At 40.6% G+C, this 16,546-nt stretch overlaps 1 protein-coding gene across 2 annotated transcripts in view; it reads right to left on the minus strand.

Moving 5' to 3' along the window:
• The window catches only part of LOC145408529 (uncharacterized), a 229,125-nt gene that overhangs the window by 32,172 nt on the left and 180,407 nt on the right, over positions 1-16,546 (minus strand). For both annotated transcript variants that reach the window (XM_080279261.1, XM_080279262.1), the window contains exon 3: positions 9,410-9,592. In XM_080279261.1, the coding sequence (XP_080135387.1) occupies positions 9,410-9,592 (183 nt within the window). The remainder of the gene's footprint in view (positions 1-9,409; positions 9,593-16,546) is intronic.

The raw sequence follows: 16,546 nt of genomic DNA on the forward strand, positions 1-16,546 counted from the left end.
AAGAAGAAAGCCAGGATGAAAGATAAAAATATGAAAGATGAGGAAGAGAGAGAGAGAGAGAGAGAGAGAGAGAGAGAGAGAGAGAGAGAGAGAGAGACAGACAGACAGACAGACAGAGAGACAGACAGACAGACAGACAGAGGGGGGGTGGGGAGAGAGGAAAGCACAGATGAAAGGCTGAATGCATGAATGGGGAAATGAGGAAAGGAAGGTAAGAAGGAAGGAAAGAAGGAATAAAGGCAGACTGGAAAGGAAGGAAAAAAGAAAGACAGGAAAGGAAAGAAGGAAGAAAGGAAGGAGTGCAGAAAAGGAATGAAGAATGGAATGAAGGAAAGAAGGATGAAAGAAAAGAATGGGAGGAGGGAAGGAAAGAAGGAAGACAGGAAAGAAGGAAGGAAAAAGAAAGACAGGAAATGAAGAAAGGAGGGTCGGAAAAAGAAAGACGGGAAGAAAAGGAGGGTCGGAAAAAGAAAGACGGGAAGAAAAGGAAGGAAGGAAAGAGAGACCGAAAGGCCTGATGGAAGGAGGGAAGGAAAGAAGGAAAAAGACTGAAGTGAGAAGTGAGAAAGGAAGAAAAGTGAATAAGTAAATGGAGGGAAAACGAGAATAGGGAAAACAAATGCAGGAAAAAGAAAATGAAAGAAAATTATAGATCCCAGTAGGCGGCCCATACGCCTAAAACGACCGAAACTGGACGTGACGTGGGTTAATGAAGGAAGGAAAAGAAAAAAGTAGCGAAAAAAAAAGGAAAGTACGTAAGGAAGGATGGTAGGAATGAATGGAAAAGGAAAGAAGGAAATTAAGATGGAAAGAAGGGAGGAACGAAAAATAAGGAGGAAAGGAAAGAAGAAAAAATAAGGAAAGACGGAAAAAAAAAAGAAAGGATGGAAGGTAGGAATGAAAGGAAAAGAAGGACTGAAAAAGAAAATATGCAAGGCAGGAAGGATAGAAGGAAGGATGGAAGGAAAAAAGGAAGGATGGAAGGGAAAAATGGAAGGAAAAAAGAAACGAGGGAAGGAAGAAAAAAGAAACGGATGCGGGAAGGAAGGAAACAAAAGAGAAAGAAAAGAAATGTAAGAAAGGAAGGAATGGAAAAAAGGAAGGTAGGAAAGAAAGGAGGGAAGGCAGGAAGGAGGGAAGCAAAGAGAGTAGGAAGGAAAGAACCAGGGAAGCAAAAGAAGGAGGGCAGGAAGGAAGAAAGCAAGGAAGGTAGGAAGGAATGATCTAGGGAGGCAAAGGAAGGAAGGTAGGAAGGAAAGATCTAGGGAGACAAAGGATGGAAAGCAGGGAAGGTAGAAAGGAAAGATTTAGAGAAGCAAAGGAAAGAAGGAAGACATGGAAAGGTTTGTTTTCCTTTCGATTCTCTCTCACTCTCTCACACACACACACTTCAATCACAAAGTTAACAGAGTGAGTCTTCTCTGTCTTTTTCCTCTCTTTCCTACTTCTCTCTCTTCCCTTCTTTCCCTCCCTCCTTTCTTCCTTCTCTCCTTCCTTTTTTTTTCACTTCTCTATACTTCCTTCACGTCCTTTCCTTTTTTGTCCTTTTTCTCTCTCTCCTTTCTTTCCCTCTCTCTAATTCCTCCTCCCTTTTTTTCCTCCTATATCCTTCCCTCCATTTCTTTCCTTCCTTCCGTTCTTCCTTCTTTCCTTCCAATCTCTCCTCCCTCCCTTCCTTCTTTCTTTCATTCCCTCCTTCCATATTTTACCTTCTCTCTCTACTTCACTTCCTCTCTTATTTTCTTTCCCTCACTCCCTCCTTTCCTTCCATTCATTCCCTCCATCTTATTTCTTTTTGTCCTCCATGCTACTTCCCTCCTTCCTTCTCTGCCCACCTCCCTTCCTTTCCTCCTCTCTTCCTCTCTCTACTTCCTTCCTTCATATTCCAACTTTCTCCCTTCCTTTCCCCCTCTCTCTCCCTCTCTACTTCCTTCATCTTCCACCCTCCTCCCTTCCTTCCTCTCTTCCTTTCCTCCTCTCTTTCCCTCTCTACTTTCTTCATTTTCTACCCTCCTCCCTTCCTTCCTCTCTTCCTTTCCTCCTCTCTACTTCCTTCATCTTCCACCCTCCTCCCTTCCATCCTCTCTTCCTTTCCTCCTCTCTTTCCCTCTCTATTTCCTTCGTTCTCTACCCTCCTCCCTTCCTTCCTCTTCCTTTCCTCCTCTCTTTCCCTCTCTACTTCCTTCATTTTCTGCCCTCTTCCCTTCCATCCTCTCTTCCTTTCCTCCTCTCTACTTCCTTCATCTTCCACCCTCCTCCCTTCCATCCTCTCTTCCTTTCCTCCTCTCTTTCCCTCCTTCCCTCCCTCATCCATATGCGTCTGTCATTTGAACTGTTTTTTCTTCCTACCCCTCCCTCCATTTGCTTAGAAATGTTGGTAGTTGTGGTAGTGGTGGTGGTTGTGGCGGCGGTTGTGGTGGTTGTGGCAGTGATGGTGGTGGTTGTGGCAGTGATGGTGGTGGTTGTGGCAGTGATGGTGGTGGTTGTGGTAGTGATGGTGGTGGGTGTGGTAGTGATGGATGTGGGTGGGGTAGTGATGGTGGTGGTTGTAGTACTGATGGTGGGAGTTGTGCTAGTAGTTCGGAGTGGTGGTTGTTGTGGTGGTAGTGATGGTAGCTGGGGTAGTGGTGATGATGGTAGTTGTAACAGTGGTAGTGGTGGTAACAGCTATAGTAATTCTGGTTGCAGTGGTGTTATGGTAGTGATTAAGGTACTCTTGGCAGTAACTTGGGTAGAATTGTGGTAGTGGTGGTAATTGTGGTAGTGGAGGTAATTGTGGTAGATTATCAGTGGTAAAGGAGACCCCCCGCTGAGTGGACAGAAGAATGGATGGAGGGATGGAAAGAGGAGGGGGAGAGGGGGAAAGGGAACGAAGGATGGATGGAAGGACAGACAGACAGACATACAGATAGCCTGACAGACAGACAGACAAACAGATAGCCTAACAGACAGAGACAAAGGCAAGTAGACAGACACTGATACGTCGACAGACAGATTGATAGATACACAGATAGATGGAAGGATGGATGAGGTAGGAAGAGAGGGAAAACTGAGAGAATGAATGAATAAATGTATGAAGGAGAGAGGAAGGCTGGATAGACGGATGGAAACTGGAGGGAGGGAGGTAAGGAAGGAGGGAGAAGATAAAGGGATAGAGAAGGGGGAGGGAAGTATAGGAGAAGGAGGAGGAGGGAAAGAGGAGGAAGGAAGGGAAGTGGGTGTGGCTCTACAAACTGAGAGAGAGAGAGAGAGAGAGAGAGAGAGAGAGAGAGAGAGAGAGAGAGAGAGAGAGAGAAACATTTATCTTCCAAATACACATCCATCCATCCACTCACACACACTCCATCCACACATCATTTCCACATTCAACACAAGCCACAAACACTCAAACCAAATTAAAACATAAAAAAAACACTTAGCCACACTTATCACCACCATCATCATCATCATCACCATCACCACCACCATCGTCATCACCAACACCACCATCATCATCATCAAAATCACCACCATTGCCACCACCATCATCACCACCACTGCCACCATCACCACCATTGCCACCATCTTCACCACCACCACCACCATCGTCATCACCACCATCATCATAACTTTACTTCCCATAAGAGAAACATGAACTAAAAGGCATAAAATTACAACTATCAACTGAATGCACGTAGTAACAGGCCAAACCTCCATTTATTCTCCGTTCATTCAATCTTCATTCATTTATCAATTCAATATTCATTTATTCACTCATTCTTCATTCATTTATTCATTCACTCTTCATTCATTTATTCATTCTTCGTTCATTTCTCCATTCATTCTTCATTCATTTATTCATACATTCATTCTTCATTCACTTACTCATTCAATCTCCATTCATTTATTCACAATCATACAATTTATCATTCACCATTCATTTATTCATACATTCTTCATTAAATCATTCATTCTTCATTTATAATTCATCTTCGAAATCACCCACTTCATTCCACACAAGTATATTTTCCACCCACCTCCGGCCGATTTTATGCTTAGGGAAACCTGTACTCTATTGGATAAACCACCTCTGCAACACTCCTAAGGTAGAGAAAGATGTGCTGTGGAAAGGATGAAGAGCCGTTTGTTAGTCTTTGTTTCTTTTTCTTTTGTTTTTCTTTTTTACCGCTGAGCTACGTAAAATAAGCTATAAATGGACGAAAATCTGAGCCAAGTTAATGTGAAAAACTGTAAAGTCTTCCCCACTAGAACGGTTTTTAAATTTCTTTTCTGGTTATCTGCAAATATTTTCCATCTCACAATGAATGGCTTACAGACTTCATTAAACTCCTTTGGTACGAAACGCCTCTCTAAAGCTGAATAAAATCGCCTGGCAGCAACAAAAATAAGATAAAATAATAAATAAATAAGAACATGTTATATAAAATGAAAGAAACGTCATTATGGAAGCCAAACAAATATCAGACCACAAAACCATAAGTGCAGCCTAAAAATACACCACAGAAAATGGGTAATAGAAAACGAGGTGGGGTCTTGGAAAGTGAGAGGAAGAAATGAAAAATGGACAGCTGGGTTTATAAATACAATGTGCCGAATTCTTGTTAACAATTTGCTAACATTTTTTCCTCTGCAATTTACTGTCAGGAAAAAAAAAACTTGCATCTTACCTTTAGACTTCGTTACAAATTTTCCCCAGCGATTTATTATTATTGTTTTCTTCAATTACTGATGCAAACTAAGTTGATACTAAAAGAGGCAACATACTAGAGCACGAAATACGGTTGATAGAAAAATAAACCGCTCAAGGAAGGGTGCTAATAGCCGTATGCTCAGTCGGTCCGAAATGTGTTGGGAAGCGCGAAATCGAACGAGAGAATGTGGAACCGTACGTTAACTTACGAAAACACATGGATGAAAGTTTTTTTTTTTTTTTTTTTTTTTTTTTGGATTAACACATTTTCGTTCCATTTCGTCCCCTAAAATTTCAAAACCCATAAATATTAGTCTAAAAACTTTGCTATTTCAACGAGAGTAAGTTATTTAGATTTCTTTACGCCTCAGGTCAGTGTTTAATTCTGTGACTTTAATATCCTGTGTATTATTGGCGTAGGCTAAAAAATTGATAACACGAGACTGTGCGTTTGGCAAAATAAATCGCCGAGAGAAAAGTACTACGGGGTCTCTTGAGTTTGGATATGTCTCGGTCACTTCTTCGGCGATTTATTCTTAAAAAAAAAAAAAAAAAAAAAAGTACCTCACCGAAATTAAATTGGGATAAAAACTTCACGCATTAGAATATCAACATAAAAATCAATCGCCAAGGAAGAGGTGCTACGTCGCTTCCCATGCTCAATGAAATGAAAAATGTGGGCCTGTTTTATAAATACAATGACATCACGCCCCTGCCATGACTGCGCAACCGGTTTCAAGGTCGAGAGGGGGACGGGAGGGAGGGAAGGATGGGGGGGATGTGAGAGGAAGGAGGGAGGAGAGATGGGACGGGAGGAGAGGGGGGGAGCGGCGGAAAGAGAGGAAGGAAGGAGGGAAGAGGGACGGGAAGGGATGAAAGAAGGAGGGAGGAACGGGAAGGGATGAAGGAAGGAAGGGAAGGAAAGTGAGGGGGAAGATGAGGATGAAGAGAGGAAGGGAAGAAGAGGATGAAGAGAGAAGGAAGGAAAGGAAGAAGGGAAGGAGAGGATGAAGAGAAGGAGAGGATGAGGAGAGGGAAGGAGAGGATGAAGACAGGAAGGGAAGGAGAGGATGAAGAGAGGAAGGGAAGGAGAGGGAGTGAAGGAGAGAAGAGAGGGAAGGATGCAAAAGAGGGAGGGATACGAAGAACAGGAGAAAAGAAGGAAGTGGAGGAGACTGCATGAAGGGAGAGGGCATGATGGAAGTGAGGCAGGAGGGAAGGGAGGCAGGAGGGAAGGAAAGAAGGGAGGAGGGAAGTGGAGGAGGCTGCATTTAAGGAAGAGCGTGAAGGATGGAAGGGAGAGGGGGGGATGGGAAAAAGGAAAGGGGAGAGAAAGGAGGAGAGATGAAGGGGGAGAGGAGGAGGAAAGATGAAGGGAGAGGAAGGGCGAGAGAAAGGAGGAAAGATGAAGGGAGAGGAAGGGGGAGAGAGAAGAGGAAAGATGAAGGGAAAGGAAGGGGGAGAGAAGGAGGAAAGATGAAGGGAGAGGAAGGGGGAGAGAAAGGAGGAAAGATGAAGGGGGAGAGAAAGGCGGAAAGATGAAGGGAGAGGAAGGGGGAGGGGGCTGTATGGAGGAAGGAGGGAGGGGGAGGGGACTGCATGAAGGAAGGAAAATACTAAAGATAAGATAGAAGAAAGGAGGGAAAGAAAGGGAGGGAAGGAAGGGAGGGAGGGGAGAAGGTGCTGGAGGATGGAAAAAGGGGATAGAGAGAGGGATGGAGGAGAGAGGGTGGGGTGAAGAAAGAGGCTGAAAAAAAAATAGGAGACAGCAGGAAGAGGAAAGAGCAGGAAGGAGACGAGAGGGAAAGAAGGGAGAGGAGAGAGGGAACAAAGAGATGAAGACAGAGAGACTGGGGAGAGGGAGGGAGTAAAGGAAGAGACAAAAGAAAGAAGGGAAGGAGAGAGGAAGGAGTGGGAGGAAAAAAAAAGAGGAGGAAAGAGTATGAAAGGAGAGGAGAGGAAGAAGACTAAGAGGAAGCAATTGGAGAAAGGAAAGAGATACAGAATAAGAATGAGAGGAAAGGGAGAGAGGAAGGAAAGGAAGAGAGGAAGGAAAGGAGAAGATGAGAGGAGGAAGGTATAATTAAGAAGGAAGATCAGAGAGAGAGAGAGAGAGAGAGAGAGAGTCAAGGTACAGGGTGGAAAACGGATTGACTGAGCAAGAAAATGAAAGAAATATGGCATACATAAACGAATGAGAGAGAGAGAGAGAGAGAGAGAGAGAGAGAGAGAGAGAGGAGAGAAAGACGTAAGGGGGGGTAGGGAACGGAAAGAGGGGAGCCAGTGTCTCTCTTTCTCTCTCTTTGGATAGTTGCCAAATGCTGGTTTTTTGCTCTCAGCCGCCATCACTCCTTAACACATTAAAGCTTTTAGAACACGAAACATTAATGTCAAATCCCCATTAGATATCCACTCCATTATCTCCATTACTGCTTACCTATAAATTCCATCCTTGCATCCCTAAAAATATGTATAAAACCAATATATAGTTGTCAGGAGGGTTTATATATAGCGACATTTGGCAGTCTTCACTCCCGCCAAGGCCACCAGAAAATCAATTTGCGGGCCGCGGTCTCCTCCCTGACCTCTCCCCTCTTCATGACAGTCAGGAGGGGTCAGCTGGGCGTGTCATGCAGGCTATTATTACGTCAGCAGGTCTATTTTCAAGTAAACACTCATACAAATCTGACAGGAGAGAAGACGCATTGCTATCGTTATGGCTTGCGTGTAGCCAAAGCCGCCATCTTCTCTTCGAGATATTGCTAGTCTTCTTTAATCCCTCAGCATAATTCCATACCAGACTCTGTTACAACTGCTACAATGCAAGTCTAAAAATTTAAGATTACGCTGAGGATAGGTAGATGGTTAAGCATATGATATCGTGGTTAAGCTCTTCCCCGAATGATTGAGTCCATTGCGCTCGTCATTTGTCGCGGGCAGCTTCAAAATATTTACACTCAGCCGATAAAACTCTTATTTGGCACAGTAAAAGCCCCATAAAATCCACTTGGCTAATCTCCCCTAACACCCTAATGAAAGCTTGGTCCCTCTTCGGCCCCAGACAATGAAATTAAAGCTGTCGTGCCAACATAAACCTCCGCACGTGTGTTTGGGGCTGGTGCCAAGAGAGGATATTAAAGCTACCCCTGCAATCTGTCAGAGAAAATGGGTACGAATTGTATCAGAGAAAAAGTGGGTCCGGGTTTGCTAGGTTTGTTTTAAGTACTTCGTGTGTGTGTGTGTGTGTGTGTGTGTGTGTGTGTGTGTGTGTGTGTGTGTGTGTGTGTGTGTGTGTGTGTGTGTGTGTGTGTGTGTGTGTGTGTGTGTGTGTGTGTGTGTGTGTGTGTGTGTGGTCCCAGACTCCTGCGATTCATCTTTCTTTCGGGGGACTGGGAAGTAAGGGAATAACAAGGCAGAGGAGCCGCTTGGTTACATCAGTGCCACCACGTGAAGGCGTCCCTCTTCACCAACTACTAGAGAACGGAAATGGATTACAAACACTACCCTTGGTTATGCGAGGAAGGTTACTGCACTTCTTTCATCTTCACCTGACCCAGATTTTCGACCTTTTGCAGCTTATTTCACGTAGCATGGCAGAAAAAACAATACTATGACACTACATCCTTCAAAAAGCACTTCTTCGTGACTAGAACCATATTCTAATGTTAATCTGATGCTACGGCTCAGTAATCAAGACTGATGACAATTTTTTGGGCCACGTTGGAGTGAAAATAACAGTACCCACGTATTCCCCGCCTGCTGTACACTCACAGCCATAAATGTCAATTCACGATGATACATAACGAAAAGATGAACGATGACTTTCAGGGTAACGCAAGCTTGGGACTTCACCACACTTACAATACTATGGAAGATTCATAAGCTTTTCTCTTTATTCTCTCTCTCTCTCTCTCTCTTACATGAAATTATTATACAGGGTACCTATAATGAAGGGGTATTGTAGACACTGGCTCATGATATCACCAACTAATCACTAAAAACACAAAATCTAAATAAGTCTATAAACAGAAGACAGCAATGATAACTGCAACAATAGTAATACTGACTATAATACTGATAACGATATATATATATAAAAAAAAAGAACTAATTCAATTGCGTTTTCATATATGGACTGGGTAATATTCACGTACAGAACCAATAATAATAATAATAATAATAATAATAATAATTACAAAATAATAATGGCAAATTAATATATCAACACAACCCAATAACAAGCACTGCAAATCACATAACAAACATGAGACATTTCGTAGCTCAATTACCCGTCACAGCTAACCATATGATAAAACAAAATGAACCACGAAAATAAATAAAAATAAATACTAATAAAGACATAACACACTTCCGGACCTTACCTGCTACCGAAGTCAATCATAAGAAAAACACACCCACATTACAATAAATAAATACAATAATAATAATAATAATAAGGTAAACAAAATAAAAACATTCCTTACCTCAACTGGTGGTCAAAGTTCACCCTATGAGAAAAATATACCAACAACCATTACAACAAATAAGCAAATACAAGTACATTGTAATAATAATAATAATAATGAAGAAGAATGACAATAATAACAGTAATAAGAAGAAGAAAAAGATGAAAATGTTAATAATAACAATAATAATAATGATAATAATAATGATAATGATAATAATAATAATAATAATAATAAAATAAGCCCTCCGTACCTCAACTGCCTGTCGAAGTTCACCATATGTGGGTCAGCGATGGGTGAGGTCATGATGAGGTCGTGTGGGGGGAAGGGGTCAAGGTCAGAGGGCTCGGGGGACGTCACCACCAGGGGCTTGGAGCTCTCGTAGAAGGTCACGCGCACCTTGGACGCTGGCTTCTGCTGTGTTCCTGTCTCGGTCCTGTTGGCGAAAGAGACAGAGGGCTGTTAGATGGGACGATGAAAATAACAACAACAACAATAATAATAATAATAATAATAATAATAATAGTAGTAGTAGTAGTAGTAACAGAAGCAGCAGTAGTAGTAATAGTAGTAGTAGTAGTAGTAATAATTAATAATAATTTAATAATAATAATAATGGAGGAGGAGGAGGAGGAGGAGGGAGACAAAGATCATGATTTCTGGTGGTGCCTGTCTGTCTGCTGGGGAGACAGCGGGTTTTTATAATAATAATAATAATAATAATAATAATAACGATGGCTAATATGCCTGAGAGAGAGAGAGAGAGAGAGAGTCCTGAATAGTGGAAGGGATGATGATGATGTGCAGTAAAAACAGTAATATAATTCTGTATGAGAGGAATCAGATCTACATGGTACCTTTACACATTACTGACCTATACAACATTCACCTTAACTTGGCACAGATTTCCGTCCTTTAGCAGCGCATTTCCAAAGGTAGATTAGGAAAATGCCACGGTTCCAAATTCTATCCACAGATCTTTTTCGAGACTGGTATATATTCTAATTTCTACTATGCATCTCTTCACCCTTTTTCCCCCCTTCATGGCTAGCATCATATTCCACTGTTTCTCTCTACTCCTTTTTCACGAATGCAACATACTCTACTTTCTAGCTCTTTTTCAAGACAACCACCATATCCTACTGTTTCTAGTTCTTTTTCATGACTACCACCATTTTCTATCTCCTTTTCATGACTAACATTATCTACTGTTAATTTTTTGTTAAAGCTCAGCGTTCAAGACGGAAAGGGGTCAATTTTACGCCTAGTTAAAGTGAACAGACTATACCAATCAAAATAAACTCCTAAACACTACATGGAACACAAACTCCTGCCAACAAATGCACATGTTAAACCTGCTGGCAATATTACACAAGGTGCATCAGCTGACTTGGTATAAATATTTACAATCTGCATCAGCTGACTGGACATAAATACTGGCGGTGAATCAGCTGATCTGACGTAAACAAAGACACATGGCACGGTACGGTCAAAAGTTCTATTATGCCACTATGTCATCTTAATGCAGAGAGGATGAAGAATGACAGGCTGACTGCGAGTGTGTATATAAGGCGGAGGGGGAGGGGAGAAGGAGATCGAGAATGAGATGGAAGGATAGAGTGGAGAGGTATAAGAGAGGGAGGGTGTAAGCGGGAAAGAGGGCAGCCAGACGGGAGAGGAAACGTGACATGGAAGCGATTCAATTGTGGCCACTCCAAACGGGATTAAGGTGTCTGGCGAAACATACATACATACATACATAGGTACATACACAGATAAGGATGTAGATAAAGAATAACACAGACAGATAGATAGATATGGATAGATAGACCGTCTACTCTCTCATCTGGTGATCGGATCTCAACTTTTTCTTCTACTTTTATTTCTACCCATTCTCTCTCTCTCTCTCTCTCTCTCTCTCTCTCTCTCTCTCTCTCTCTCTCTCTCTCGTTTTCTTCTACATTTATTTCTACCCATTCTCTCTCTCTCTCTCTCTCGTTTTCTTCTACTTTTATTTCTACCCATTCTCTCTCTCTCTCTCTCTCTCTCTCTCTCTCTCTCTCTCCTTAACCCTTCCCTCTTCCCTGCTTCACCTCTGCCCTTTCCTTAATCTCGTCTTCCTCTCCTTCTCTTTAAATCCTCTCTAACTCTCACATTCTCCTCCACTCCTACCCTAAAACCCTCTCACTTTGTTTTTCTTTTGCTTATATTTTCTCCTCCAGCTAACTCTCTCTCTCTCCAAGACCTCTATTTTTTCTTATAATTTTCTAGTCTTTTTTCTTTTACATAAAATCAACAGATGTTATTTATTTTGTCTGCATCTCTCTCTCTCTCTGTCTCTCTCTCTGTCTCTCTCTCTCTCTCTCTCTCTCTCTCTTCTTCTCTTATATTTTTCTAACTTTTTTGCATAAGGTCAACAGATGTTATTAATTTTGTCTGCATCTCTCTCTCTCTCTCTCTCTCTCTCTCTCTCTCTCTCTCTCTCTCTCTCTGTTTTGCTATGCTGTTCTGAAACTTCTATAATTTGAGGGTAAGTCTATTAACATAACGACCCGACCACCTAGAGGGTACCGCGGGGTCTGTGTATCTATTTCACACACACACACACACACACACACACACACACACACACACACACACACACACACACACACACACACACACACGTCTCCTCCCACCCTCTCTATAGTGTTTGTAATTTCTATAATATTATATCATTTATTCTCTCTCTCTCTCTCTCTCTCTCTCATTATGACCCCACCAGACTCTCATGGTAAACACAGCAAAAGCACCAGACATTGTGACGATGCGAAAAGAGATAAGGACGAAAACCACATCCCTGAACACTGCAAAATGAACACTACGAACACTCCCTTGAACTAACACTGCCTTGAACACTAAAATGAACACCCCCTTGAACACTATAATGAACACTCACTTGCACACTACAATGAACACTTCCTTGAACACTGTAATGAACACTCCCTTGAACACTAAAATGAACACTCCCTTGAACACTAAAATGAACACTCCCTTGAACACTAAAATGAACACTCCCTTGAACACTACGAACACTGCAATATTAACAAACTGAACATTCCCTTGAACACTGCAAAATGAACACAGAAAACATAATCTAACTTTTGAACAGTATAATATGAACACTAAAGTAAATATCGTAAGCTCACCTGAACATGATATATGAAGACAGAACACTTTTGAACACTATACAAACTTACAAAATGAACACCATATAGCCAACACTATACAATGAACACTACTCTGCATAAGTGAACACCTGAACATCGTATAGTGAACATTCTTGAGGAAACTATAATGAACAGCACACACCGAACACTACATATACATGGTAATAATTCTGAACACTATCACGAAGCACACCACTGAACACTATATTGAACAGAAGCACATTATTCAACAGTTTACAATGAAGACTAGAGCCATATTACTGGACAGCCAATAACGAACACTAATTATGAACACTCTTGAACACCAAAAAAATTATGAACACTCGAACACCAAAAAAAATTATGAACACTCTTGAACACCAAAAAATTATAAACACTCTTGAACACCAAAAAATTATGAACACTCTTGAACACCAAAAAATTATGAACACTCCTGAACACCAAAAAATTATGAACACTCCTGAACACCAAAAAAATTATGAACACTCCTGAACACCAAAAAATTATGAACACTCTTGAACACCAAAAAATTATGAACACTCTTGAACACCAAAAAATTATGAACACTCTTGAACACCAAAAAATTATGAACACTCCTGAACACCAAAAAATTATGAACACTCCTGAACACCAAAAAAATTATGAACACTCCTGAACACCAAAAAATTATGAACACTCCTGAACACCAAAAAAAATTATGAACACTCCTGAACACCAAAAAAAATTATGAACACTCCTGAACACCAAAAAAAATTATGAACACTCCTGAACACACTAATCCCCTTAATATGATGTCTCGTGTTTCACTTTTTTTTTTTTTTGCTTGGAATATATATTTTTTCGAATCAGAAGTTACTTGTACCCTTCACTATCTCCTCTTAGCTAAATAAATAGTCTAGAAGTGGTTTGGTAGATAGGCAGATAGACAGACAGACAGATAGATAGACAGACTGACAGATACATATACGCAGAAAGATAGATTGCTAGACACATAAACAAAGATACATACAAATATACATACACAGATAGACAGATAGATAGACACATAATCGTACATACATACACAGACGGATAGACTGATAAATAAGATGGATAGATACATGGCAAACATATTAGAAGGACAGATAGATATAGATGGATAGATACACAGAGGATAACCGTAGTAAGAGGGTCAAACATGAACACCTGAACACATGCTCCTGTGAACACTTGAACACACACTTATCATCCATCCTGAGCACTGAACAGCCAGAGGTCTAAATTAGGGTAAAAAAATCGTCTGATGCTCTCTCTCTCTCTCTCTCTCTCTCTCATTTTTCACTTGCTTTACATTCACTCTAATTTTTCGACACCCACGTCTCTCTCTCTCTCTCTCTCTCTCTCTCTCTCTCCAACCATAAAAACACCGCAACTCCCACAATAAATTACGTGAAAGTGCCTCTAAAATTCTTACCAACGCTTCCTCTGTGTGTGTGTGTGTGTGTGTGTGTGTGTGTGTGTGTGTGTGTGTGTGTGTGTGTGTGTGTGTGTGTGTGTGTGTGTGTGTGTGTGTGTGTGTGTTTTGAAAATGAGTGTATGAAAGATCAATTCTTTTGCAATTCTCTCTCTCTCTCTGCACTCCTTCACTTCCTCCTCTTATCATCCCGTCTCTCAAAATTCCACGGGATAAGATAAGAAGTCTCTATTTTCACCCCTACGGTCCCTCACGATAAGGGCGGAAGTGCCTAGGCTCGAGTGCCAATGGGTTTTAAAAATGGCCGCCGATGTAAACAAATGTGCGTGCGTATGTGTGTACAGTCGGCGTTTTTCCCGGTAAATGAGGAAAGAGGTGAGAGAAAACGGAGGGAAATGAGAGCTGGTGAAACGAGAGAGAGAGAGAGAGAGAGAGAGAGAGAGATTAATGTCAACCTTAGTAAGAATAATGTTACTTTAATAATAATAATATTAATAATAATAATAATAATAATAATAATAATAATAATAAAGACATTATGAAAATAATGTAATTGTAATGCCGTAATAATAATAATAATAATAATAATAATAATAATAATAATAATAATACTCACACTATTATATAAGGTTGCTCCATTCTGCCGACAAACTCACATCCCTCTTTATACACACACAAAATAATCACTTTCAGCAGTTAGATGATTTTTATGTAAAGCCTGTGCTAATAGTCAAAACCATATCTATTACTTTTCATTACCGCACTTCAGAATTCTGTCCAAAGCAATTTTTTTTATACTGCTTCTCTGAAAATATTACCAAAACAGATTTCGACATATAATTTGCTAAAATGTCAAAACCGTATTAGTTCTTGAAAATCCAGTATCTGAGGATAATGTGAAACTAAACATCCTTTATTTGTATTACAGTACAATATACCAAATCGTCAAGAGACTTTTTCTTTCGATTCTGTGCATAATTAATATACTGATGCGACTGGGTGTTTATTATCAAAGTTTTTCAATGTCAAAGGATGAAAATCACGCTTAGGATTTGACATGTCTTCCTTTTCTAACACTAACAGAAAACAGCTCTTCAAAATACGCCTTATTTCGTTCCATTTAAAACTAAGGAGCACAAAAATTTACCTGGCTAAAAATTTAAGGAAGTCAATTCGCTTGGAAGTCTAGAATCAATGGAAATCGTACTGTAAATAGGAAGGCTACCAAATGGGCTAAATCAATAGGCACTTTCACTGTCACTCCCAATTAGAGAGAATTAAAGAATCACGAGTTAGCCACATTTTAATTCACGGGTCATTAAATGTCACTTGGAGCTGAAAGGACATTTAATTTGCACTTAAATGCCGAGAAGCTACATTTACCACTTAGAGATCTCACTTAAATCAGGTCACTTTCTTGCTTCACTTACGAATGAAAGGGAAACTTACAAAATACACCAGCTTTTATTTATTTATTTTTTCTTTACACTCATCAATACAAGTGGAACACATCAAAATTCACCAACTTTTTAAATACTCCACTTGCGAAAAATGAACACTTGTAACATTCATCCCTTATTACTTATAAAATTAATCTACTTTTTGTTTCACCCACGAAATGAAAAAAATAATATTCATCCGCGTCTTCCACTTCTGACATCAACTTTTTTCATTTGTGAATAAACTGAAACTTGAAAAAAATTACCAACTTTTCCACCACTTATGAACAGTATAAACATATCACTGATAAAATTCAGTCACTTTTTGCTCCACTTAAAAATCACATGACACTTTAAACGCCTCACTTAAATTCCTCAGGCAGCCCATTCAGACCGACGATGTATTTTTTTCTCTTGCTGGCGCACAACGATCTTATTCAGCTCAGGCAAGATGTCCATGTTAAAAAAAAAAAAAAGTTCCAATTAAGCCTTTTTTTATTTTTTGCTACGCTTCCTAATTAACCTCCCCTTCATTTCAGCTCGGTCGACTTTCTTACGTTATTTATTTATTTATTTATTTATTTATTGCTCCCAGCAAATGATCGTTTCAAAATGCAGGTCAAAATCAATACTGCCTTTGATGAACCCTTTCAGTACGAGATGCATGTCCGAATTTGAAAAAATAAAAAATAAAAAAAAATCAGCAAAAAATATACTAAAGAAGACGTCAGTGAATTAATGAGTTAAATGGAGGCTGCGAGACTAAGACAGAAATCGTTGTGAAGGGGTTGTAGTAGTTGCAGTAGTAGTAGTAGTAGTAGTAGTAGTTGCAATCCCAGGCTCAGCTGGACGTGAACCCGGTGGACTGCAGGCTGAAGTTGCTGTTCTGCAGTCCCACAGTCCACCTCCAGGGATAGGGAGGGAGCTGAAGGACATCTGCATAACCGGGCAGTGAAGCCGCTCGGGTATATGGATGCCACCACGTGAAGGCGTCCCAGAGCCAAATAAAATCGTTCAACGCAAGCCAGAACACAAAAGAACAGTCATCAGTGTTCACGTGTTCAGAAAACATAATTCTCTCTCTTATGCAATGAACACTTGAGTCGGTCACACTTAAAACTCGTTCACTTTTTTGCAATGCACTTAAGAGGGAGGAGCGAGAGAGGGAGGGAGCGAACGGGAGGAAGGGAGAACGAGGACTGAGGGAGGGAGGGAAGGAAAGACAGAGAGAGGGAGGGGGGAAAGGGAGAAGTTAGGAGTGGAGGGAGGTATGGTGAGGGGGACAGAAG

The sequence above is a fragment of the Coenobita brevimanus genome, chromosome 77 (assembly GCF_032717465.1).
Source record: "Coenobita brevimanus isolate Jiangsu-jjx chromosome 77, ASM3271746v2, whole genome shotgun sequence".
Lineage (NCBI taxonomy): Eukaryota > Metazoa > Arthropoda > Malacostraca > Decapoda > Coenobitidae > Coenobita > Coenobita brevimanus.